Source organism: Mastomys coucha, unplaced genomic scaffold (assembly GCF_008632895.1).
Source record: "Mastomys coucha isolate ucsf_1 unplaced genomic scaffold, UCSF_Mcou_1 pScaffold18, whole genome shotgun sequence".
NCBI lineage: Eukaryota > Metazoa > Chordata > Mammalia > Rodentia > Muridae > Mastomys > Mastomys coucha.
Genome location: NW_022196900.1, coordinates 66,567,004 through 66,594,358, shown reverse-complemented (window position 1 = coordinate 66,594,358; position 27,355 = coordinate 66,567,004). Strand labels below are relative to the sequence as shown.

The window sequence follows — 27,355 nt, the reverse complement described above, 5'->3', positions numbered from 1 at the left end:
CTACCTGGAGGGCTCGATAAAATGCAGTTGCTTGAGTCTTGCTTGCAGAGTTCGGGGTCCAATAGGCTTGGGGGTGGAATGAGGAACCTGCATCTCCAATAAGTTTCCAGAGATGAAGCCAACACTGGTATTCCAGGACCACCCTTGCAGATGCACTGCCTCAGTAGATGTTGCTGGTGCTCTACCCAGATGCCCTGTCTATGCTAGTGACTCATGGGGCAGCTGCTGTGAGTGCTGGCTGCCGAGGGCTCACAGGCTCCCCTGTTCCTGAGAACTGCCCTCAACTGACAGGAGCCATCTTACCAGAACACCTAAGGGACTGTCCCTCCCCGTCCCCACGCCCGAATGGGGGCTGGAAGTGTGCAAACACTGGTCCCTTGTTGTAAGTGACCAGCATACTCTGGCACCTCTCACACTCTGAGGCTTGTTGTGAAATTAGGATAAGAGGAGACTTTAGGTGTAGCTATCTTGAGTTAGCCTTTGTCTCTGCTCTCTGCTGCTCCTTACTTCCCTCGAGGCTTCTCCTGAGAGCACCGCCTATAAATCACCCTGAAAGAACCCATCAGCTGGGCATAGTGAGATGCCAGCTTGTAATCCCAATACTCAGGAGGCAGGAGATTCAAGAGTTTGAGGCTGTCCTGGGTTTCATGAAACCCTGTCTCAAAATAAGCAACAGCCTCCCCCCGTACCTCCCCCCAAAAAACCATCCAACTTTTCTTAAAGAAGCTACCCTAAGCCAGATAGCCAGGCTTAGCAGCAAAATCCTCCAACCACTGAGTCATTCCCACAGTGCTGGTGCTCTATTTCATACCTAGAAGTCTCTTTGATGTGTCTTTCCTGGTTTCAGTTTTGGTTCCCTATTCCTGCCCTTTTGTGTTATCCAAGCCAACATGTAAGCAGCCATTCTCCATCTTCCGCAAACCACTGGCAGAACCCAAGGGATAACTGGGATATAAGTCTTTAGCCCTGGGAAGTTGCATGTCAGCTCTTACCTTCCTCCTTCACCAAAGCCCTAGTTCCATAGTTCGTAGTCAGTAACAGGTATGCGTTCCAGTTTGAGGTCAACAATTATAACTATTTCCTTGATGGCATCCTTTTTTTGTTTTCAAAAGCAGGTTTTGAGAAAGAGGGTGAGATCATGCCTGTGTGCACAAACACGTCCTTGAGCAGCTATCTCTCCAGCCTCATATCATATGTTTTAATAGATGCAGCTTTCCTGTCTTACAAACAGCATTGCTGAAAACCTTTATCTTTGTATATTCATCCCTTATCTATTTCATTCAAACATATCTTTACAAATGGAGAAGGTTAAAGGCTGCATGTATGTTTAAGACTTTGATGCACACTACCATAGCTCTAGCTTTTGGAAGGCTCACTATCAAGCTCAAGTTACAAAGGACTGTGGGGTCTTCCCTTGAAAGATGAAGCCCACTGTCTTTATTGCTGTGATAAAACACCATGACCAAGACAACTTGGGAAGGAAAGGGTTCATTTCACTTTACAGTTTATAAGTCTATCACTGAGGGAAGCTAAAACAGGAATTCAGGGTAGGAACCTGCAAACAGGAACCCAAGAAGAGACCATGGAGGAGTGCTACTTACTGGCTTGCTTTTCATGGCTTGCTTACTTTGCTTGCTTATAGCACTCAAGACCGTCAGACCATGGGTGGCACCAACCACAGTGAGATGGGGCCTCCCAACATCAATTACCAAGGAATAAAATGCACCAACCATCTGGTGGGGGCATTTTCTAAATTGAGGTTTCCTTTAGCTAGTGTCAAGTTGACATCAACTAGCTAGTGTACCAACAAAGGGGCATTCCTGAGAAAGGATCTACATCTTCATCGCTTTAGAAAAAGTGTACATAAAGGAGAGATGGACAAAACTATTTGCATTTCTGTAATAATTCTTTACTGTGACTTAAAAAAAAAAGCCATTAGCCTATTCTCTCTCCCTCTTCCTCTCTCCTTCCTGCTTAGAGAGGGGTGCACAGATAGCTCAGGCTAGCCTGGAACGTAGCAATCTTTGTGCCTCAGCCTCCAGAGCCCTCTGATTACAGGAGTAAGCCACCTGCCTGGTGCATCTATTGCTTTACGTGACTATTGAATGGTTGTTTAGTTCTATGCCTACTCTGTGATAGACACTGGCTCACAAAAAACAATCCAAAAATGAATATATTGGCTGTGTCTGAGTGGAAGCCACCTCTGTCCCCTGACCCATCACCCCAGTCTTCTGGGTTTCTTCAGCTCAGCTTGGTTCTGGAGAAAATGAAATTTGTATTCAGAGGCTCGTCAACTAGAGAGGGGCCTCTCTGAGGGCACAGAAATTCGAAAGAAATCCTGGGAGCAGCCCTGGGAGAGTGGGAAAAGCTTCCAAAACTTGCGTTGTTGATCTGGTGCCTTCTCATCTTACAGTTAGTTGGTCAACTCTACTTTTTGATTCAGAGGCAATTTTATCTGCATGCTACTTTCTTTCTTTTTGTCAACAACACCAGGGCCATGATGGATCAGCTACACCAGGAACACCAGGAAGACTTATTCCTTTATATTGCCTACATTCCATTCTACAAAGAGAGGGGAGTCCCTTCCTTGACCTGGCCCACATATTTCCCTTCTTCAGGGCCTGCCCTTAATGCTCAACGTTGTCTCCCTTAGCAGGAAGGTAATGGGAGAGTCAGGCTTCCTGTGCTTCTTTCTTTCCCCTTGTTTGGTCCCCATTCCTGCTGCACTTCTTCATGTCAACCTCTGTCACCTTCAATGATTGCTTTAGTTTCTATTCCTTTTCTAACTGCCCAGGGGGCTCAGAAGCCCAAAAATCCCTCGCTTTCACTCTCTTCTGTTGGGGTAGATGGAAGAAATTGAAATTGTGGGAAAGGTAGAGGACACATCAATGAAGGCAACCACCAAGTTGGATTTTTTTTTTTTTTTTTAAAATGTGTATATTGTTAGCTAACTATATTAAAAACTTGGGCCTGAAATCGGAGCTCAGTTGGCAGGGTCTGGCTTTGATACCCAGAATCCTATAAACCAGGCATGATGGCTCATTCCTAAAAATCCAGCACTCTGGGGGTAAGGTAAGGAAGAAGGGTAATCAAAAGTTTAAGGTCATTCTTGGCAGTTCAAGGCCAGCCTGAGACACACGAGACCACAAATAAAACACCTCTGCTAGGATTTCAGTATAAAGACTCAGACAAGCAAAGCAATGGCCCTGTTCAGTGCACGAACATTTACTAAGGATCTGTATATCTAAAGCTACGAGGAAGGTAGCTGAAGAAAGAGGGCTCTGGGCAGAGAGAACAACAGAACCTCATGTATAGCAAGTGGGGGTGGGGGGTAGACCCAATGAACCTTTAAGAATGGGGTTCAGCAGAAGGAAGGCAATAATGTCGATATGTAAAGGCAAATGGAAATGGAATGAGGTGCCTCTCAGGTGAGCACCCACTGCCAAGCAGTGAACACGACTGCTTTAAGGTCTAGGGAAACAAGCCAGAACAAGCAGCTTTCAAATTGTGCGTGGTGTCTGTCTCTATTGGTTGCTTGCTTTTGTTTCTGGGAATGAGACCCAGGGCATTGAGCTGCTAGGCACACACTCTACCACGGAGCCCCACCCCCAGCCACCTTCTGGTCCTGTATGAAGCAGTGTTACAAGAACATCAGCGACCCCTGCTCTCTGAAGGCACAGAAGCTGCTTACAGAGAATTCACCAGGCCAGAGATGGACCAGATAAACTCCAGAGACCGAGTTTCTTGTGCAAAAAATTATTGACATTTCAGTTTAGGAACTTGGCAAAGAGAAAATCCTCAGCAATTCACGCTACTGAACATGAAATTAATCGCTCTAGGTCACATTCTCAAAAACAGTAATGTCCCCATGTTACAGGACAACACGTAAGAACTGTACAGGCACGATGATTAGCTGGCTCTGCTCCATCGGACTGTCCTATTCATTCTTCCCCAGATGTGATTTATGAGCGAGTATTCACCATCCCATCTTCGATGGCCATGTGCTCCTCACATTCCTCTCTGACTCCCTTTGTGCCCCCTCCCACCCCCTAGACTTTACTTTCCAGGAGTAAATTGGTGTCACAGATTGCTGTAAGCAATTTCTCATGGATCCTAAGGGCCTTAAAACCCTGAGCTGAGGATGGTGCTCAGTGAAAGAGTAACTCTGCCTAACAGTATGAAGCCATGGCTGTTATTCCTCATTCCTGCAAACAAAGAAAGCAACCAGTTGGTGTTCCAGCTTGGACTTAATTCCTTCAGGGAATCTTATCTGAGGAAGCTATCCAAAGGATATACAAAACATAAGCACAAGGGCTCTGAGGTACGCACCCCAGTAACCCATCCTACTCTCTCTCTCCTTCAACAGATGTATGTTTAATCTGTGAAAAACAAACACATCAATAAATTAAGTTTTCTGGGGTATTATTATTTTTACTCTTTCATCCTGAACAATCTTAAGAATAATATAAAAGAAAGCTAGCATATTGAACTCCTGAATATCTACCGCCCATATTCAATATCGGGGACACATTTGCTTCAAGTAACCTGAAAAAAAAATTATTAAAAATCTCTACTTGAGGGCCTGGCGAGATGGCTCAGTGGGTAAGAGCACTGACTGCTCTTCCGAAGGTCCTGAGTTCGGATCCCAGCAACCACATGGTGGCTCAAAACCACCCATAATGAGATCTGATGCCCTCTTCTGTTTCGTCTGAAGACAGCTACAGTGAATTACGTCGGAGGGAGTGGGAAAGGTCCTGAGTTCAATTCCCAGCAGCCACACACATGATGGCTCACGGCCATCTGTACAGCTACAATGTACTCAGACACATAAAAATAAATAAATAAATAAATATTAAAAAAAAAAATCTCTACTTGAACTGGAGTGTAACTCAATAGTAAAGCATTTGCCTGGCATGCTCAAGCTACAAAATAATAAGTATCCCTGCTTATGTGTTTAAATTAAATCCTAGTTATTACTTTATTTGTACCGTTGTATAGTTCCATGTATATTATGGAAAAACCTAGGCGGTTTTTCTTTTTAATTTACTTTTTTTTTTCTTGGTTTTTTGAGACAGGGTTTCTCTGTGTAGCCCTGGCTGTCCTGGAACTCACTCTGTAGACCAGGCTGGCCTTGAACTCAGAAATCAGCCTGCCTCTGCCTCCTAAGTGCTGGGATTAAAGGCATGTACCACCATTCCTGGTTCAACAGGTTTTTTAAAAAAAACAAAACAAAATAAAACAAAACAAAAAAAACCCCATAAGCTATATCCCAGTATATCTAGAAAGAAGAACAATACCCAGCCCACAAGCAAATGTCCCAAATTATCTTTAAAATATATTTTCTCAGTTGGTTTGTTCAAGTTGCCTCCAGATAAGAGCCACACATGGCATGTGGTTGTAGAAGCTCTATGTCTCCGAAACTAAATCGTAGACCCTTTCTTAACATTTTCCACAACACTGAGAGAGCCAGGTCACTTGTGTATGGCTTGGGACCTGCAGGGTCAGACGGTAAGGACAGGCAGCTCCAGAAGCTCCCAGGCACAGCACACTGAAGCCTTTCCATTCCCACGAGGACAACTCGGATGAAGACCATCTGTAAGCCATTGGCCTCATTCCCAACCTAGACTAGATTCGCTACTGACCATTGCTGGCCATTTGAGCAGCAGAGAAGAGCCTTGAAGGGTCTCACCAAGGCAATTTAATGCTTAGCCTTGAAGTATATTACTCTTCATCTCACTGGCCAGAACTGATCACACGGCACTACTCACAGAAGGCCCAGAAGGCTACCCGAGCACCAGCAGTGAAGTCACAAATAGAAACATTTCAGCCACGTGTCTATTTATCCCCTCGGTGTCGTTTTGTTCACCTACCTTGAGAATTAACTGAAGACGGAAGTTAATTCTGGAGCTCGATTAGATTCAAGCTCAGTCATTTTGGCCAGCCTATCTCACAGGCTGCTCTGTGCTTCACTCAGTGCCACAGCGGGAGACACTAAGGACTGTAGCATCAATAGTCCCCACTCCTACGCCTCTTGTGCTCTTGCTCTTGTGACACCGGCCTGCCCTTATGTGACATGATCTGGAAATCAGGGCAGGCCGTAAACATGCTTGCACTTGGGCTTTTCCTCTCCCTCCCTTGTTACTCTTCAGAATCACTGAAGAGGCTCAGGGTAGACCACTGAAGTTCTCTTCCTGGCTCCGAGAACTATCCCTCCTTGAGGCCACCTAGGTCCAACAAACCTTTGTGACCTAGACTAAGTTGCCAGCTGACTGGAGAAATCAGCCAATCAGGAATAAACTAGGACCAACACGCCAGGATTGTGAGGAGAGGCTGTTGCTTCTACCAGGACATTTTTTGGGCTGGTTTGGAACCAAGCAGAAGCTAGATTATACATCACTTAGTTCAAAGAAGCTATCAAGTCCAAACTTGCTAGGAAGTGAGAAGAACAAAGGAAGAGCCATGGAAGAGCCAAAGCTGGAGTTTCAGTCTCTTCTTGTTCAGGGGAAGCAGTCTTTGTTCTGTTAAGAGCTCCTGTGAGGCAGTAGACCACGCAGCGAAACAAACGTGGTAAGGTCGAATGGGTTCAAAAACCCAGGCATCTCATACCTGAGACCTGTAGATGTTTCACCACTCCCAACCAGATTCCTGGCCTGTGACACGTGACCACAACTCCCCACTTAAAGAACATGGCCACTGGTCACATAGCCCAGAACACAGAGTTCTGTCTGCTAATGAGGTATTTGGATCGTGGGTATAGCCAATGAGCTTCCTAGACATTCCTTCCCACAGAAGATAATCTCTGGTCCACCTTGAAGATGAGGTATGCACCCATTTTCCATGAAGTACAGCAAATAAACAGAATGGACAAGCAAAGACTGTGTCTCTCATCAAGAATCACCTTGGGGAGAAGCCTTCATTGTACAGAGCCAATACTTAAATCTCCAGCAGAACCTCCTTGGTCCCAAACATTTGCCCACTAAGCAAAGCTAGAATTGCCCCTGACCCCCAATCCGGCCTTATTGAAGGCCCACAGGCCCCCTCTGTTTGCCAGCTCCATGTAGTTTCTAGCAATGACTGGACGTCCAGGAGTTTCTCACCCAGGCTGAGGTCCCCACCTTACACTGAATTGTTCTTCCACCCCTGAGTGGTGCATCAGTGTTTCCTGCAAGTTGATAGCAGTGAAGGATGGAGTGTAGAGTGGAATGTGGAGTGAGTACATATACCCCAGTGGTGAAAAGCTCCAAATGGATGGGTTAGGCCTAGTGTTTTATGGACTTCAATACACTTTATCCAAAACCTACCAACTTAAATGCTTAATTTATTAAAAGTAAACACCTCACACAAGCACCTAAAATAATATGACAAACCTCCAGTGATTGTGGCCCAGCCAGTTGATAAATAAAATTAATCCTTAAAAATATAGTATGTAGTGGGTTGAACTTCATCCCCCAAAAGACATGCTAAAGTCCTAATAACTAGAGTCCTTGAGTAGTAGGACTGCCCTGAAATCTTACTTGGACACTTCAGGGTAGAGATGGCTAGTAAGGATGAACTCGTACAGAGTAGAGTGGACCTTTCATTCAACAGGACTGGTGTCCTTAGAAGACAAACAACCAGAGGGAAGAAGGTATATTTTGCAACTGCTTTATAATTTAGTTTTTCGCTATGCTGGTTATTTAGGTTTTCAAAATAAAACAATAGTAAGATATAGTTAAAGTCTTTCATCTGCCTATCCAACTATTGTTCCTTGCTTTACAAAATATCAGGACATATAAAATGATATCAAAAATGACTGTCACTGGGAAATAAAGATTATGTTTTTTAATCTTTTTTCTGAGGTCTTCTCAAGTCATTATTATTTTCTTTAAAATTTCACCAAAATCAAACAGACCACTAAAACAAACAAACAAATAATGACAGGTGGTGGTGGCGGCTGTGGCCCCTTTAATCCCAGTACTCGGGATGCAGAAGCAGGCAGATCTCTGTGAGTTTGAGGCCAGTTGGGCTATGAAGCAAGTTCCAAGTCAGCCAGGGCTACACAGAGAAAATCTGTTTTACAAACAAACAAACAAAGACAAATGGCTTGCTTTACAAGGTCTGGTTCGGGCTGCAGGACTGCAGTGAGCCTTTCCATAAGTGCTTCTCCCCTTGACTCTTACACTGTTACTGCTTATACTGCTCACTTCGCCTCTTGCAAAAATAACATAGTAAATTAAAAAATTTGCACACCAAGATCTGGTGGGCTTTTTTGATGCCACAGAGGCACAATGAGTTTTAAATTTTCATACAATCATTTCCTTAAGCCGAAGTCAAGATTTCCTCATATCTTTCAACACTACTGATTCATGGAACCAGAATTTCTTTGCCCAAAATACCAAAGAAAATATGAATAAAAATGGAAACAGAGAAGTTCATTGAGATTCTGTAGACACGGCATGGCCTTCAGCTCTCCTGCTGTGACCATCACCTGTGGGCCCCACCTGCCTGCACCTTTCGCCACACCTACAGACAGCATTTGCGCCAGACCCCAGCAATGGTAAACCATGGGCCCTTTGACATGGATATCAGCACCCTCACCCACTTAGTCATGGAGGAAGATAGAAAGGCTCCGGGCATGCGCAAGTTGACCCACCTGCTGAATTCACTCAGCACCATGGTCAAAGCCATCTCGTCAGTGGTGCACCAAGCAGGCATCGCACAGCTCCATGGTATCATTGGCTCAACCAATGTGACTGGTGATCTAATGAAGAAGCTGGACATACTTTGCAATGACCTGGTTATCAATATGCTGAAGTCCTATGCAACCTGTGTTTTTGTGTCTGAAGAAGATACGCATGCCATCATTATAGGAACCTGAGAGACAAAATGTTGTTTTGATCCCCTCCATGGCTCATCCAACATCGACTGCCTTGTATCCATCGGAATCAATTTTAGCATTTACAGAAAGAAAACTACTGGTGAGCCTTCTGAGAAGGATGCTCTGCAGCCAGGCTGGGACCTGGTGGCAGCCGGCTATGTACTCTATGGCAGTGTCACCATGTTGGTCCTTGCCATGGACTGTGGTGTCAACTGCATCATGCTGGACCCATCCATTGGAGAATTCATTATGGTGGTCAGGAATGTGAAGATCAAGAAGAAAGGTAACATCTACAGCCTTAATGATGGCTATACCAAAGACTTTGATGCTGCCATCAATGAGTATGCCCAGAGGAAAAGTTCCCTCTGGATGGTATGGTTCAGCTCCCTAGGGTGCCCGGTATGTGGGGTCCACGGTGGCTGATGTTCACCACACTCTGGTGTATGGAGGGATATTTTATATCCCACCAACAAGAAAAGGCCAAGTGGAAAGCTGCGACTGTTATGGGAGTGCAATCCCATAGCTTCTGTCATAGAGAAGGCTAGTGGGCTTGCCACCACAAGGAACGAAGATATATTAGACATCGTTCCCACCGAGATTCACCAGAAGGCTCCAGTCATCTTGGGGTCCCCCAAAGTCGTGCAGGAGTTCCTGGAGATCTACGTGAAGCACAAAACCAACTGAAGGCCAGCTTTACCCTAGCCCCAAAGCAGAGCTCAAGTGACGCTACTCCATGCTGACTGTGTATTGTATATGCCTAGAAACAAACCTAACACTGTGGATAGTTTCATGGCTTTGCAATGTTCAAGGTCGCCTCATGCTAAAATGCCACTCTATCAGGTAATATAAATTTTGAGTAGGCGAAGGAGGAATAACTCATTCTTCCTTTATTAAAAAAATGGAAACAGAGATACAAATCTATTTAATAGTAAACACATCAAAGATAGCTTTGTATTTTAATAAATATATTTTAAAAGTAGTTCAGAGCGTTTTGCTGTAATTACTAAGGAAGACTTGAGACTGTTAGTCCCTCTGCAGAAATGCTGTGCACAGATACAAAATGATCAAATGCTGAGACAATAATGAATCTCAAGAAAGTGGCGAAACCATCTCGTGCCTGAAAGAGAAAAAAAATCAATATGGATGCTTTTAGCAATCCTAGCAAACTATTAACACGCATTTAGCAGAACAAAGGCTTTGATGAAGAGTCATTTTTCTAGCATGTAACAAGATATAAGGCAAGAGCGTTCAGAAGGCCAGCCAGCATCACTGCAGGGCCTGAGAGTGATTCGGCATGCTATCTGTCACTCTTGGTTCTATGAAAAACACATTCTACAAATGCATACTTCTGACCAACTGCTTTACAAGTGTCTTTGTAAAGAACTGTTCATGCTAAACAGTTTCCGTCAGTTAACAATGCCTTGGAATACACTACCCTAAAAAAGCATGACTAGACTCTCACATTTATATAATTTCCTTGGAAAGCAATTTGGCAATATACATAAAAAGCCATAAAATGCTTATACTCTTGTCCTGAGCAATTCCATCCCATGAAATTTATTCCTAGAAAATAATGAAAAAGGTGAAGTCATAATGTGCACAGAATGTGCTAATTGATGTCTACTATCAATTACTTATGAAGACAGAGAACATATATTAGCTTAAATACATGTAAATAGATAAGCAGTACCTTAAAACATAATTATAAATCTTGGGATATAATATTAAGTTTAAAAAATGATATAAAGTTTTCTATACATTTTTGTTGTGCTATCTGAGCTCTATGGTCAGTAACTAGAAGAACAAATGGAGTCAGTCAATTATCAGTAATAAATGTCTGAGTAGCTCCCAGCCTCCTATTTTGCCTTGCTACCTTCCAAGTGTTCTATAACTCTCACAATGAGTCTTCAACACAATACCAAAGAATGCAGAAGCAATTCAGTATAATTTTTTTGGGGGGGTCCTACTGGCCTCCCCACTGGAGGAACTTTGGTGGAAGAAAAGCGAATTGTGGGAATCAAACATTTCCAATGGAGTTTCTAGTGTGAGAGTATGTGTGTGTGTGTGTGTGTGTGTCTGTCTGTCTGTGTGTGTGTGTCTGTGCGTGTGTGTGTGTGTGTCTGTGTGTGTGTGTGTGTCTGTGTGTGTATACCAGCAAGCCCGAAGATCTTGTCTCCCAGCACTGGGTTTACAAGTGTGTGATGGAGAGCAACCTTAAGGCTAACACTTGCACTACAAGTGGGTGGAGTTCTCTCTACCCTCTGTGGAGTCTTTGAAATGCTGATTTCACAACAGCTCCTGGAAGGTGCAGAGCCACAAACCTAGCAGGTCAGAAGCCACTCTGTCATGGAGAAGCACCGTATACCAACACTGGCAGCTAAACACTCTTGGAGAATTCTACTAGTTCCCGATTGTCTAAAACTAGGGCATGACAAACTGGTAGAGACAGAGACTCCTGATGAAGCCGCAGCTTCCTGTCAGTGGGCATTCATTCCACTTGACAAGCAGAGCCCTGTGGAATGCTGTCAGAAAAACCCCTGGTTTCTTTCCACTTCAGCTCTCTGGCTTATTTGTTGCTGATCCTATGCTCTAGTTCCCCTTATCTAAACCTCTCTTGTCCTTTCACGCTTAATTAGCATCCAACTCTGACAGCTCAACCCTCAGTGTCCTATTCTAAATGGCCTACAAAATCAAATGAAACAATGTAACCAAATATTTAAAAAATAAATCACTGAGCAAAATAAAACAAACAAATGGATTAAATTCTGTTTTATCCATGTAGCCAGTTTCTTTAGGATTGTTTTTTTTTTTAAAGAATCTAATTAATAATACATTTAGCTTAAAATATTATTGAGAATAATCTTTAATGGTTGAATAGGCAAAGAACTGCTAATACCACGAGGCTATTCATCATGAATAATTCATACTGGGAAACCTTAAAATCTAAATTAGGCTCACTTAGAGATAATCTTATCTCTATAAAGTATATACACTTACCACAATTTCTTCATTTTGAAGCTGCCCCTCTGTGTGTACTAAATCTAAAGTATAAATTTAATAGAAATAGGTTAAGGCTCAAATATATGAAGAAAGCCATGGAAATTTGTGCTCAGCAAAATGTGATTATTGGGCAAACTATTGTTAAGTCCAGATTTAAGTGAATTATCATTATTTGGGGGTTGGAATTTGATAAGACATTTGGCTTAAAGGTTTAAAAAATGAACTATAAAATACCTCTAATGATTATAAATAAGACAATGAAAATATAAATTATACAAAGAAATATTACTAAAGAAATTATACTACAGAAAAAAAGTAAGAAATTGATAAAATGCAGAAAATCCTTCATTTTAAAAAATGATTTCTTTCTTTACTGTGTGTGTATATAAGTGCCCTATCTGCATGTACACCTGCATCGCCAGAAGAGGACATCACATCCCATTATAGATGATTATAAGTTACCTTGTGGTTACTGGGAATTGAATTCTGGACTTTTTGAAGAGCAGCTGGTGCTCTTAACCATTGAGCTATCTCTCCAGCCCCCAAACTCTTCCCTTTTAATGATCAAGCTCCTAAAAGACTTTTATATAAGAAGCTATTTTTCCTACATGAAAATTTCACCATGATGTAGCAGGTATTAGCAGGCTGTGACGTGATCTCTTGTACCCAAGTTTAATAATGTACTATTTGCATAATGGTAGGCTGGATTATCTTACTTAGCCATGAATTACTTTGAGTATTCTTTCAGAAACATGAACTATTTAGTTAATATAATACCCTTTGATACTAATTTGTATCAAATAATGCACAGAATTTCAAAAGCTACCCACCACCGAAGAGGAAGTCTTTAGGAAGTAAGATTCTGGAGCCTTTTTCCTGTTTCCTAACACTTTCTGTACACAATATTATTACCCCTGCTTTCCCATGCCTTCTCTAGCCATGTTTTCCACTTCTATGCTGGTATGGTGTACACACCCAGAAATCCCAGCACTCAGGAGACTGAGGCAGAAGGATTCAGGCCAGCTTAGGCTACAAACAGAATAAAAACCTGTATAAAAAGCAGTAGTGGAGGTTGGGAGTGAAGGACTGCAGAGATGGCTCAGTAGTGAAGAGCACTGACTGTTTTGCTAGAGGACCTGGGTTCAGTTCCTAGAACCCACATAGCACTTCACAATTGTTTGTAACGCCAGTCCCAGGGGATCTGATGCTTACCTTCTGGCCTCTGTAGGCCCTAGGCATGAATGCAGTGCACAGATATACATACAGACAAAACATCCATATACATTAAAATTTAATGTATATTAAACAATTTAGATTGTTTTTCCTGGAATTATAATGTGGTTATATTCTATTTCTTACATATTTATTATTTAAGTTTATGTCATGGTAAGTAGAAATCTAAGTTTCTGAAATCAATACCCACTTTCTGGTCTAACTTCATGAACAGTGTGCTGAAATAAGACATTATAAACCAGTCATCCACACCTTACTCATATTCCATGTCCCCTGCTGCTCTCAGATCCTAGGCCTTTCTGGGGTTGCATGTAATAAATTAGCTTACCTCTTGCTATTCTCCTTGGAAGGCACTAGGTTTCAACCTACCCTGCTGTGTTCTGGAAGCTCAGGCTATCCCTCTGGCATAAAACTTATTGATCTACTTGTCTGGTTCACTAGGTTTATATATTTTTTTCCTTATAGCTTTATGCCTTTTTATTTTTCTCCTGTTTTCACAGGATTTGCTAAGAAAAGGAGATAGACACATGAACTAATTATGTGTGTGCTTAACTGCAGGACAGCAGTTATTTATAAAAAGATCGATTTTTTTTTTTTGAAACAGGAACTCACTATGTAGTGACAGCCAGCCTAGAATGATCTATATAGATCAAGCTGGCTTCAAACTCAAGAGATCCCCCTGCCTCTGTCTTCTGAATCCTGGGACTGAAGCCATGTACCACCACACCCAGCTCAGTTAATTCTTAAACACTATCATTACTCTGGAAGGGAAGTATGAAGCTGACATGTGTTTGCTTGTCACATATAAGCCACTAGCTCACAAAAGCCTTAAATGAGTCATCTCTATTTTTGATAAGGATGATTCTAAAATTTTGAAGATGTTGTTACATCAGCAGTGCAGATGACTGCACAAATGTGTGTTTTTCTAGGCCTTATGTGTGTTAAAGACTCATTAAAGTCACCTTTTATTTACCAAAATGCAGGTGGACTGCTAGCACAAAAGCAGAGGCCAGGCACCCATCCACTGCCCCAGGCTCTGAAAGAACAGTTCTGAAGACATGAATACACACCTTTTTCAACCCACTGCTCGAAATCCAATGGCTCTTTAGCTGTGGTCTTTTCAATCCTCAAAGTCCGTACTAGCATTGTAAATAAACAGAAGAAATACAAATGTTAATTAGCTACTTAATTCTGTTGCTATGTCTGTACTTCCTTTCTCCACTGCCCTTAGACTGTTGGGGACAACACAAAGTACTGGCACCAGGAATCCTGAAAGCTACAACTGTTTTCCCATAAATCCTATAGTAAAGCATAACACTGTACAATGGTCGCCTTGTTAGTATTTATCACTACAGAGCACAAATCTAGTAGTGCTTTTCTGAATCTGGTTATTATCTGGAATATTTATATACTGGCTATGATACTACTAGTAATCATGGCCACAAGTCTTTATGGAGAACATGCTTTGAGTCAGGCATAGTTGTTCATTCTCTCGGCTGAAGTCTTTATGAGAAAGGTATTATTAAGCTACTTTTCTGATGAGGACACAGGCTTTACAGAAGTCAGGAAAGGTGTCCAGTAAACTAGAACCAGTAAATGCCAGAACAAGAGTTTACACATGGGTCCTGTCTAGGGCCTCGGTAGTAATGAATGACAGATGCATACAATGCATGCATCTTCCTGCTGCACAAGGTTTTCTCCCTTGTCCCCACATGACCTCCAGAACCATCTTCCCTTCTCTGTCCTACTCTGAAAAAGCTGACTCCTACAAATTATTATCTCCTAGACTAATTTATCAACTCGCTTTTCTTTGGGGATGGCCAGTGGCAAGGCCCCAGAAGATTGGAGGGCAGAGAAGTGAGACCAGGATCTTTTATCTACACTCTGTCCTGCTTCATGCCATGTCTTTGACGGTCCTTCCCTTCAAGACTGTAGCCCTGCAGGCCAGCCCTCACTGTACATTCCCACCCAGCCCCGCCTCTGCCCTTCTCTGGGCTCTGGTAACACTTTCCTTTCCTTGTCTTAGGAGGCAGGGACTCCCTGCTATAGCTGGTTTCTGAGGGCCCCATTATCCCTTATTTGTCCCTGCAGCCCAGGCCAGAATTTTATAAGTAGATCTATTAATAAAGTCTCTTCATTTGAAACATCTGGGATCTATTCTGTTTCCTGCCATGACTCTGATATACTTTATCACAGGCAGGACTTTATGTTCCAAGGGGGAGATTCCACTCCTAATCCCCAGAAAATGTCATTAGCAATGGAAGAATCAAAACTATCTAATGAGAGTAATTGGGGTTATCAGATTTACAGCAAGACTCTGAGAACTACAGGCTAAATGAACCGAGGAGGAGGATGTCAGAGAACCCAGTATTTGGGCAAGCCAGCTTCTTACATTCCTAATAGTCTTCTGCCAAAGACGTCCACACAACAAGCTGCATGGAAATTATGATGTGCTTTGGAAGGGTTTGCAACTTAAGAGGGCTAATTGTGCTGAAGGCAGTTAACTTAGACTCTCCACCCTCCCATTTCAGTAATAAAACTGGGTCCCATGCTGTAAGGAAAAAACAGTCTCCTGCCAAAAGTTTACATGTGTCCTCTGCCTACGAAAAAATTAAAGGAGAATAAAAAATTAATGTGTGATTTGCTTACCCAAGTAACTTTGTATCACAAGCTTTTCAATCTTTACGTGTTTGTGAAAACAAATAATGAACTCCTGGGGAAACATGCCTGTGGTGGTCCAAAAGGTTTCTGGATTCCTAGTGTCAATTTTAAAGGAAGAAAGGGGGTAGACAGATATAAAAAACATAATCACAATGTTATAATGAATAAATATTAAAAACAGCTACTGTTTTATTTTACAACCCCTTTCTAATTTAGTTCTGCCTATAATCTCAACTTCAGTACTTTTTCTTAACTGACAAATACTCTCTTGTAAAACCCTGAAAGAGACCTGATGCCCCTCCCATCTACAAGGCTTCAGAAGTCCCCTAGTGAAGATCAGCCCAGCCTCTTTTGTCCCACTGTTAAAGTATACTGCCTCCCATTATCACTCCCCTCACCCACGGCTGCTGCCCCAGCCAGCTGCTTGCAGCTCTCAAACACATCATCAGACACACGTCTATACCTATATTAATGAGCTCTCTTGACCTTCTGTGAAGGTTTACGTTCCTTTCTCTAACTCAGCAGGTGAGAATCATGTCCTTGGTGCACTCTACTTGCTTCAGATCATTTGTGCCCACTCTTTGATTTGATGTCCCCTACAAGCCCAGACACTGCCTTTCTCTATTTTTATGTCCCTAATAACTATTGTAGCAGGGAAGTCATAGTAAATAAACAGTGTTTCCTGAAAAAAAAAAAAAGAAGTGTCAAGTATCTCACAATTCACTATGTTGACCAATACCCCAATGAACATACAGATCATTCACATGATTCCAGAAATTCTCTTATCTTCCAGACAATTTCTATATCCCTTAGCCAACAACTGTTTGATTTCCATCACCATGGGCCATGCATTCCTTTGCAGTTTTTTTTTTTTTTTTTCAGTCCTGGGGAGTGACTTAGGGCCTTGTATGTGCTAGGCAAGGGTTGCACTGCAGAGCTATACCTTTAGCTTGTTCTCTTTCTCTCTGTCTCTCTCTGTCTCTCTCTGTCTATGTCTCTCTGTCTCTGTCTCTGTCTCTCTCTCTCTCCTTTCTCTCTCTCTTTCCAGCAGGATCTCACTAGGTTGCTCAGTCAGGCTGAGAACTTGCTACATTTCTGAGAATGACCTTTAGCTTTTCATCCTCCTGTTTCTATATCTTTCCAACTCCCGGGTGCTGGGATCACATGTATGCACCACCACACTCAATCTGATCCATTCTGGGAACTGGAATATAAACCTGGGCTTCATACACACAGGCAAGTATTTTACTAACTAAACTGCACCTACAGCCTCAGTAAGTGGAATTTACATTTTTTTACTTCCAACTAAAACACAGCAAAATTACTGAGTTCACTTCCAGCTTTATTAATTTCTCTACCTCCTTATTCTCTTTTGAATCAGGGGGTTGAGGCAGTGCTCAGTATGTAGCCCTGCTTGGCCTTAATCCTCTTACCTCAGCTTCACAAGGCTTGCATTATAGGCTTTTGCCATTATGACCACTTTTGCTTTTGTTTTTGTAGGTTCTTTGAGGTTTTCTATGAAAACAGCCATAGAATCTGTGAACAGAGAGTTTTCCTGTGTTTCTCACCTCTCTATCTCTTATATCTCTGCTTACCTTACCATACTCTGTAAGACAGAACCAGAGAGAATTTTTCCAATGTTAGGGGGAAAGTATTTCCAGTTTTACCACTGAGCTGAAAGTGTTGTATGTGTCTTTATCAGACTGGGGGACTCTCTTCTCTTAGATTGTTGAGAGCAAATACCAAGATGAACAATGAATTTTCATGCATATAGCCTAGGCCACCCCCACACTCATTATGTAGCAAAGACTGGCCTTGAACTTCTGATCTTGCCTCTTCCTCCCTGACACTGGAATTACAGGCACATGTTTTTTCTACTAATATTGTGACTAATTATAAGTTCAGCCTTGTGTTCCTGTGATATTATGAATGTATAAGTCTTGTATTCCCAGGGTAAACTACATTTTTTAGGCTCATGTTTTGGACTTTCATGCTTTTGTTTTTGTTTGGTTAAAACAGGTTCTTGCTACAAAGATCAGGCTGGCCTCAGCCTGAACCTCATGATACTCCTGCCTCAGCCTCTCCAGTGTGAGTAGTACATGAATGTGCTACTATGCCTAACTTAATTTAAAATATTTTCTTAAAATCTTTAAATTTACTTTCAGAAAGAACACTGGTCTTTAATATTCCTAACAATCCTCTGTCTGGTTTTGATAATGGGATATACTTGGTAATACTTGGTGGGAAATCTCCCCCTCTCATCTTTGGAGGATTAATTTCAGGCAGCCTCAAGCACTCTATCACTGAACTATACTCCAGCTTTGTTTATTTTTATAAGGTTTGTAAGATATTTTTTATTTTTTATTTTTTATTTTTTATTTTTTGGGGGGGGGTCGAGACAGGGTTTCTCTCTGTAGCCCTGGCTGTTCCTGTAACTCACTCTGTAGACCAGGCTGGCCTTGAACTCAGAAATCCACCTGCCTCTGCCTCCCAAGTGCTGGGACTAAAGGCGTGCGCCACCATTGCCCAGCTGATATTGATATTTCTTCTTTGAGTGATAGTTTTAATAGTGGGTAGGAGTCTGCTCAGGTTTTCTACTTCACTTTGTGTCATTTAAATTTTTTAAAAATTTTATGGGTATAGGTGTTTCCCTACATGTATATTTGGAGGCCAGAAGAGGGCATCAGATCTCCTGACTGGAGTTACAAACAGATTTGAGTTGCTACATGGGTGCTGGGAATTGAACCAGGGACCTCTGGAAGAGCGGCCAGCGCACTTGACTGCTGAGCCATCATCTCTCCAACCCAACCTTGTGCCATTTCTACAGTTTAGGTGATTTGAGGATTTGTCCCTTTTTTTTTTTTTTTTTTTTTTTTTTTTTTTTTTTTGGTTTTTGGAGACAGGGTTTCTCTGTATAGCCTTGGCTGTCCTGGAACTCACTCTGTAGACCAAGCTGGCCTCAAACTCAGAAATCTGCCTGCCTCTGCCTCCCAAGTGCTGGGATTAAAGGCGTGTACCACAACTGCCTGGCTGTCCTTTTCCTCTTAAATTGCTAAATTTATTAGCTAGGTTTTGTTATTTATAATGTAATGGCTACTCTTTTCGACTCCCTATTAATATAGTTTCTTTCTTTTTAGTACTGGATATTTACACCTTCTGCCCCTCTGCTTGCTTGTGAAAGAGTCTCTATGTGTAGCTATGCTGGCCCTGAGCTTAGGACTTTCCTGCTTCACCTCTGAGAACTAGGATTTCAGACTGGAGCTGGAGATCACACTCAGGGCTTCGTGGATGCTAAGCAAGCAGTTGACCACCTGATCCCCAGTCCTTTTTATTTCCCACTTTCTTTGGATTTACTTTGTTCCTTTTTTCTAGATTCCCAAGTTGAAACTTCATGTTGCGTTTATTTTTTTCACTTTTTGAGACAAGGCCTCACTGTGTGGCTCAGAGGCTTTCTGAGTACTGAGATTTCAGGTGTAAGCTACCATTCCCAGCTAGGAATATTCTCTTCATGATTTCAGTTTTCTGAGATTGATGGGACCTATTCAGGGAAATTCAGGGAAATTCAATGTGCACTTGTTTGATACACCACCACTGATGCCAGTATTTCGGGTCAATTAATCAAGATAATGAATAACACTGTACAGATCATCTGAATCTCTACTGGCTCACGTTGCTCTACCTTTACTGAGAGGAGAGTGTTAAAATATCCAACTGCAGATTTCTTTCATCTTTCAGTTTTGCTCTTACATATTTTAAAAATAGATTATTAGGTCTCATACATGTAGAAAAGAAACGTCCTAAATAACTGACCCTCTAATAGTATAAAATATCCTTTTATTTCTAGTAATCTTCTGCCTTATCTTCTACTTTATTATGAATGTAATTAAGCCTCTTTCAAATATATAGTTTGTGGGGAAGATCATTTCTTACTCACTTTCCACCTATTGACATGTTAAATTTTTTTTAAAGATTTATTTATTTATTATACGTAAGTACACTGTAGCTGTCTTCAGACACATCAGAAGAGGGCATCAGATCTCATTACGGATGGTTGTGAGCCACCATGTGGTTGCTGGGATTTGAACTTAGGACCTTTGGAAGAGTAGTCAGTGCCCTTAACCGCTGAGCCATCTCTCCAGACCCGACATGTTAAATTTTTTATTGCAGTTTCTGTGTGTGTATATACTTACATGTGCAACCCATGGCACACATGGGAAGAGGAAGGGCAAGGAACTACTATCAGGAGTCATTGCTCCTTCACTGTGTGGGTCTCAACGACTGAACTCAAGTCACTGTACTTGGTGGCAAGTACCTTTATGTACTGAGCCATCTCTCTGGCCCCTGTGCAGGGTTTTTGTTTTAAAGGTAGTTAGCATTTGATTAATGTATGTGGCTTCAAGCCTTCAAGACACAGATACCCCCAACACCCTTGCTCCCCTGAGCTCCTTTTCTGAAGCATTTGGCTTTCACGATGACAGGCTGCTTAGGGAACTTTTTCTTCCCCAGAACTTTGTGGTACCAGGATCAAACTACATCTGTGATTGGGATAGCTCCAGTCATATTTTGGCAGTGGTTCAACTTACTGACCAATGCTCAGTGACCAATGTCCAAAGTTTATCCAGGTTGATGGTTGGTCCCAGATCGGGCTCTTCTTTACGTGGTAATGCCTCACACTAACTCCCCCAAAGTCACCTGGACGGTATTTGTCAAAGTTAGTCCTATAGTGGTGCATGTTATCAGTATTACCCTGGCCTCCTGGCTGCTTCTAACGCTGACTGATACCTACAGTCATGGCCATGAAGTTTCTGGGTCTTCCTCAGTCTGGGTGACATAGCAACACACACAAAAAAAGAGTTGTTTTTTTTTGTTTTCTGAAGACAGGTTTTCACTGTGTGTCTCTGCTGGCCTGGAACTCACTATGTAGAACAGGTTGGCCTCAAACTCACAGAGATCAACCCGCCTCTACCTCCTAAGCAATGGGATTAAAAGTCTGCCTGTACCACCACCTCCCCCTTCTTAAAAGAGGTCTTGTCACATAGCTTAAGCTAGCCTCAAAGTTTTGATCCTCTTGTCTCAGGCTCTCAAGTAGGAGGATTACAGGCAAACGCCATGACATCAGGGTGGCTCTTTTTGTTTGTTTGCTTGTTTGTTTTTAAAAGTGTTATAGTGGTTATTCCCAGAGTTACTGTATATGGACCTTGTGGGACTGGGGAGATGAGTCAGCAGCTAAGTTCTTACCATGACAGCAAGGGAGACAGAGTCTGGTTCTCTAAAACTAGCAATACCAGGTAGACACAGTAGCTTTCCTATAATTCCAGCCTTGGAAGGCAAAACCAAAGGATACCCAAACCAAGCTGGCTAGCAAGACCAGCTGAATCATTGGTGAGCTCTGTGTTTTACTGAGAAACCCCACCTCAGTGAATAGATAAAGTGGAAGAACAATTAATAGAGGAAGATTCCAGGTATCAACCTCAGGCCTCCACATACACCCACACACAGAGAAACACACACACACACACACACACACACACACACACACACAAAACACACATTCATGTACTCTATCTTAGTTACTTTTTAATTGCTGTGATAAATACCATGACCAAGGCAATATACAAAAAATAAATAAATAAAACGTGGGGACTCACAGTTCTAGAGATTTAGCTATTACCATCATGTCAGGGAGCATGGCAGCAGGCAGTCGTGCATGGCACTGAAGCAGATGAGAACTTACATCCTTGGCGACAAAAAGAGTTATCTAGCAATGGTGTGGGTTGTGAACCCTCAAAGCCCACCCTCAGTAACACACCTCCTCTAACAAGGCCATACCTCCAAATTCTTTCCAAACAGTTCCACCAACTGGGGACCACATACACAGTGCATACAAACACATGAAAAAGTAGAGAAGGGGGAAAAGAGAGAGCTTTGTGCTAGTCAAATCACCCAGAACTTCATGTCTATGCTATTGATACATATTTCACATATAATTAATCTCACAATATGTTTTTAAATCATAAAGTGATTAGCTATCTCTCAAAGAAACTCAGAAAAATATAGTCATTTACAGTTATCTAAATATTCACTATTTCTAGTACATTCCATATAGGTGTAAGTTTTCCTCTGGTATTATACTTCGTCAAATTGCAAAGTTCATTTAATATTTTCTGCCATGCAGGTTTACCTGTGTCTTTACTTTGGAAGTATGTTTTAGCAAGAGAAAGACAGTTTTTGTGTCTACTTGTGTCTCCCATTCAGCATCTGTCTGCCACTACATTGCTGAGGAGCTCTCTCTAGTCAGCAGGCCTGACGTCATCAGCACGGCTCTGCCTCAGCAAATCACTACTCTTTCCCTCCAGCTGTTTACACATTTCTTTCTTTTTCAGTGTTTGCTGTGACATATTCTTTATACTTATCCAGCTTGGGGTTTTCTGAGTTTTTAGATCTGTAAGCTGATACATTATTTCTCTTTATATTGAATTTCCTTATTGTCTGTATTATTACTGTTATTGCTATTATTATTTGTGTGTGTGTGTGTGTGTGCATGGGAGAGAGAGAGAGAGAGAGGCAGAGAGAGAGGGACAGAGAGAGAGACACACACAGAGAGAGATGGTATTATTGCAAACTGTGGCCCTTAAGTGGAGGTCAGAGGGCAACTTCTCAGGACTCAGTTCTCTCCTTTTACTGTGGATTCAGGCATTCAAACACAGCTCATCAGGTTTGAGCAACATGTGCCTTTACCTGCAGAGTTATCTCACTAGCCCTAAGCTGGTGTTTTTAAGTAAAATTGGAAAAGAAGAAATAATGTCTTTCAACTTAAAAATGCACAAATACGGGCTGGAGAGATGGCTCAGTGGTAAGAGCACTGACTACTCTTCTGAAGGTCCTGAGTTCCTGAGTTGCTGGCTCACAACCACCCATAATGAGATCTGACGCCCTCTTCTGGTGCGTCTGAAGACAGCGACAGTGAATTACACTGGAGCTAGCAGGACCAAAGCGAGCAGGACCTGAGCAAGCCAAGCAGGAGAGAGCAGAGCCAGAGTGAGTGGGGTCGAGCGGGCCAGCAGAGGTCCTGAGTTCAATTCCCAGCAGCCACACACATGATGGCTCAAGCCCATCTGTACAGCTACAGTGTACTCATACACATAAAATAAATAAAATAAATCTTTAAAAAAAGAATGCACAAATACTATGTACTCTATCAATGTATTTTAATATTTGACAATAAGAAATATAGTAGTAATATGGGGCTGGAGAAGATGACTCAGTGGTTAAGAGTACTGACTGCTCTTCCAGAGGTCCTGAGTTCGAATCCCAGCAACCACATGGGGCTCACAACCATCTGTAATGGGATCTGATGCCTACTTCTGGAGTGTCTGAAGATAGCTACAGTGTGCTCATATAAATAAATAAATCTAAAAAAATAGTAGTAATATTTGCTACAAAACAGAGGAACCTTAAATCATGTAAGTGGAGGGAGCCTCACAACAGTGCACAGGCTCTGTGGTGTGTGGTGTGGTGTCTCGTGCTAAGGTGGAGGATCCTGGCACAACAGTGCGCAGGCTCTGTGGTGTGTGGTGTGGTGGCTCATGCTAAGGTGGAAGGATCCTGGCAAGGCCAAGGCCAGTCAGCCCCACACTGACTTGTGTTTTTTTCATAAAAAAACAAAAAAGGGGGCTGGAGAGATGGCTCAGAGGTTAAGAGTACTGGCTACTCTTGAAAGGATTGGAGTTTGATTCCCAGTACCTACATGATGGCTCACAATGAGCATCTATAAATCCAGTGCCAGGGACACCATCTTCTGGACTCTGTGGGTACCAAGCACATATGGGCTATATGGGCAAAGCATCCATACTCATAAATTTAAAAAAAAATAATCAAAACCAATAAACAATAGATCTCATGTGAGACAGGCATGGTGATACACATCTATAACTCTAGCATTTGGAAGGCTAAGGCAGGAGGATTGCTGTGGGTTTGAGGCTGGCCTGGGCTACACAGTAAATTGCTTCAGCTACTGACATCCTGTTTTTAAAAAAAGCTCAAACCACAATATATTGATTCTATTTATATGACTCAACTATAGTATGCAACTGTACCCACAAAAAGGACCACTTATTTTTCAAAGAGTGGAGTGGGTGAATATGTACTGGGCACTGAGCCCAGATCACGCGTGTGCAATCCTCTACCATTCCAGTCCTAGATTTTTTTTTTTAAATTTGAAACAATATCTTACTAAATTGCCTAGGCTGGCCTCCAGCTTTGATGAACCACTCCCATCTCAGCCTTCCAAATGTTAGGGTTACAGGTGTGAGATATCTCACACCTAGCTTTGTTTTCTCTGTGGGTTTCTTTCCTCCCTTTTCACTGACATACTAGGTACAGAGAACAAAGACGAGGTCAGAGGAAATAAGCACATACTTTTTAATCCTTCTTTCTAGCCAAGTGTAAGCTCCAGACTTGGGGAAGAGAGGCAGAAAGACCAGGAGCTCCAGGTCATCTCTGGCTACATAGTGGTTCCACGCTAGCACAACCACATGAGACTATCTCAAAACAACAGCACCAACAAGCAAACAATAATAATAATAATAAAAAAACAGTACAACTAACTTCTAAGGAAATTTAAAGTATGCAGCAGGGGCATAAGATAATTCTTGCCGTGGGAATAAATTTACAGCACCATTTTCTCCAAGTAACTCTGCAGCTATTTCCATTTATATAAAACAATCTCTGAGCATAAAATAAGCTTAATGTCTATATAATAAAGCCTGTTTGTGTTTGCTAGAACTACAGAGATCAAAAATCCCTGAGGCTGAATAGATGGCTCAGCAGTTAAGAGAACTGATTTCTCATTCAGAGGACCTAGGTTCAGTTCCCAGGACCCCATACCACAGCCCACAATTGCCTATAAATCAAATTGCAGGGGATCTGATGTTCTCTTCTGGCCACCATGGGCATCAGGCATGCACATGATACACATTCATACATGCAGAAAACACTCACACACAAATAACTTTTTTTAATTAAAGGCTTTAGAAAGGGGGAAAGTAAACTGATCTTGCCTTAGAAAAATGATCTATCTCCAACTGAAGTGAAGGGTATTTCTGGAAAGATCTCTATTCTAAACGAACAACTTAAAGACAAGTCTGCAGTTCTGTGTATATATGTACACTAATTTTTCTATACCAAGTCATGGGATAAATAACTACTACCTGACTTTCACAGGAACTATGACACAGACAAAGGCAGGTATTAAGTTTTTTATTCAAGCCTTACATTTGTGTTATCATATAGAACCTTTAACTGAGAGTTAGAAAACATGCATTTTAGTTGACCCTATCATTTGTTTATTTGTGTGATTTTTTTTTTTAACAAACTACTTTACCTTCGGTACTCTTTTTATTAATCTTTAAAATAGGCTGTCCTGGAATTGACTCTATAGACCAGGCTGGCTATGAACTTAAAGAGCTCCACCTGCCTCTGCCTCCTAAGTAATGGGATTAAGGGCGTGCACCACCATTGCCCAGCCAAAAATACTTTTAAAAAATGTTTACTTACTGTACTTATGCATATGTCTATGAGTCCATGTGCTCAAGTGTGTGTGTGTGTATATGTTACATGTATGCAGGTGCCCACAGAGGTCAGACAAGGAGTTACAAGTTGTGAGCCATATAATGTGGGTGCTAAGAACAAAACTCTAGTCCTCTTCAAAAGCAGCAAGCACTCTAAACTTCAGAGACTTCTCTTTACTGCCCCCTTGCTTTTCTTGAGGCAGGGTCTCATTCTGCAGTGCAGACTAGCCTTGAATGCAAGGTAATTCTCCTCCTGCCTTAGCCTCCCAATAATATAAAATTATAGGTATGAAACACCATGCCCAGTTGAAAACAGTTTTTATGTATGCTTACTACTTCCTAAATTATAAAAGCCCTAAATTACAAATTTGCAATCACATATATATGTGTGTGTGTGTGTATGTGTGTGCACACATATGTATGTATATATATATATACATACATATATATTTGTGTGTGTGGGTACATGCATATCAATTACACTCGAATGTTTTTAACATTAGCCAAGTTTAACAAATCTTTGGCATTCTAAATCAACAACCTACTCAGCAAACAGCTCAAGATTCTATAGAGCCAAAGATAAGCAAAACCCAGGCTGATTTCTAAGAATTCACATTTCTAAGAGTTCCTGAGAGAGGAGATAATATTACAGACAAACAATTACAAAAAAAGAAATAAAAAGTCAAATTACCCAATTTCATAATAGGGACTAAAATCAAATGCTCTTCGAGTCTAGCAAAGCCCTCACACCTGAGGGAAAGGTGTGAGAGAGGAGCAGTAACTGACCTTGATTGTTGAGATCTTGTCTAAGCACAGTAGAATATGGAGACTTATAACATCTCCATCTTACAACTGGCTCTGCCTCAATAATTAAAACTAGTGTTTAATAAGTATACCTGTCTTCCCCCAAGTCTAAAATAAAGATAATCTAATAAATCCATTCAGCTCTAAAAATAATATGATTCCACCAGTCAAGTGTGGTTATGTACACAAATTGAAAGGATTTAAGAATAGTAAGCCAGAACTATTTAAAAGGGGTGTTCTCAGTCTAGAGAGTACCGGCTCCTCTCCCAGAAGACCCAGAAGCCACACAGTGGCTTGCAAAAGTCTGAAACTCCAGTCAAGGGGATCTGACATCCTCTTCTGGCCTTTCCAGGTCCTGAACACATCTACACAGTAATACATGTAGGCAAAATCCACATATAAAATAAAATTTAGAGGGCTGGTAAGATGGCTCAGCCAGCAAGAACGCCTACTGTTCTTCTGAAGGTCTTGAGTTCAAATCCCAGCAACTACATGGTGGCTCGCAACCACCCATAATGAGATCTGACACCCTCTTCTGGTACTGTCTGAAGACAGCTATAGTGTACTTATTTAAAATAATAAATCCTTGGGCACAGTCAGGGTCGACCAGAACAAGCAGAGGTCCTAAAGGTCAATTCCCAACAACCAGATGAAGGCTCACAAGTATCTGTACAGCTACACTGTGTACTAATATACATTAAATAAATAAATAAACCTTTAAAAAATAAAATAAAATTTAGAAATAAACAAAAGTGGTGTGTGTCCACTTTTCTTGGAATGAAAGCTCTGAGAATACTATTTCCCTCTACCTAGAGTGCGGTGCGCTCTAGCCCTAGCCAAGTGGGACTGGAATGAAGCACAAGATGCAGGAAGGGCAAGAAGTGAGGCATTCGGCTCAGCAAAGATGCTGCTTAGACCAACAAGCAAGCAAACAGTACATAGGAAATGGCGATGTTTATATGTTTCTATTTCTAAGAAAAATCTAGAATTAAACCAAAAACCAGATATTAAATTTTACTCTCCCATAAATTGAAGTTGCTGTCTTTTTTTTTTTTTTTTGCCTCAGTAAAACACCTTTTAAAACTTATTTATAGCTGGGCAGTGGTGGCGCACGCCTTTAATCCCAGCACTTGGGAGGCAGAGGCAGGTGGATTTCTGAGTTCGAGGCCAGCTACAGAGTCTACAGAGTGAGACAGCTAGGGCTATACAGAGAAACCCTGTCTCGAAAAAA

At 41.7% G+C, this 27,355-nt stretch overlaps 1 protein-coding gene and 1 pseudogene across 8 annotated transcripts in view; one reads left to right on the top strand and one right to left on the bottom strand.

Moving 5' to 3' along the window:
• Nucleotides 1-8,533: 8,533 nt before the first annotated feature.
• On the top strand, nt 8,534-9,706 carry LOC116095742 (annotated as a pseudogene).
• An 18-nt stretch (nt 9,707-9,724) lies between these two features.
• Nucleotides 9,725-27,355, bottom strand: part of Hspb11 (heat shock protein family B (small) member 11) — a 27,830-nt gene continuing 10,199 nt past the window's right edge. For all 8 annotated transcript variants that reach the window (XM_031378074.1, XM_031378075.1, XM_031378076.1 and 5 more), the window contains exons 3-6: nt 15,740-15,846; nt 14,161-14,229; nt 11,855-11,898; nt 9,725-9,974 (exon numbers count right to left, since the gene is read on the bottom strand). In XM_031378074.1, the coding sequence (XP_031233934.1) occupies nt 9,861-9,974; nt 11,855-11,898; nt 14,161-14,229; nt 15,740-15,846 (334 nt within the window). In that variant the 3' untranslated portion in view covers nt 9,725-9,860. The remainder of the gene's footprint in view (nt 9,975-11,854; nt 11,899-14,160; nt 14,230-15,739; nt 15,847-27,355) is intronic.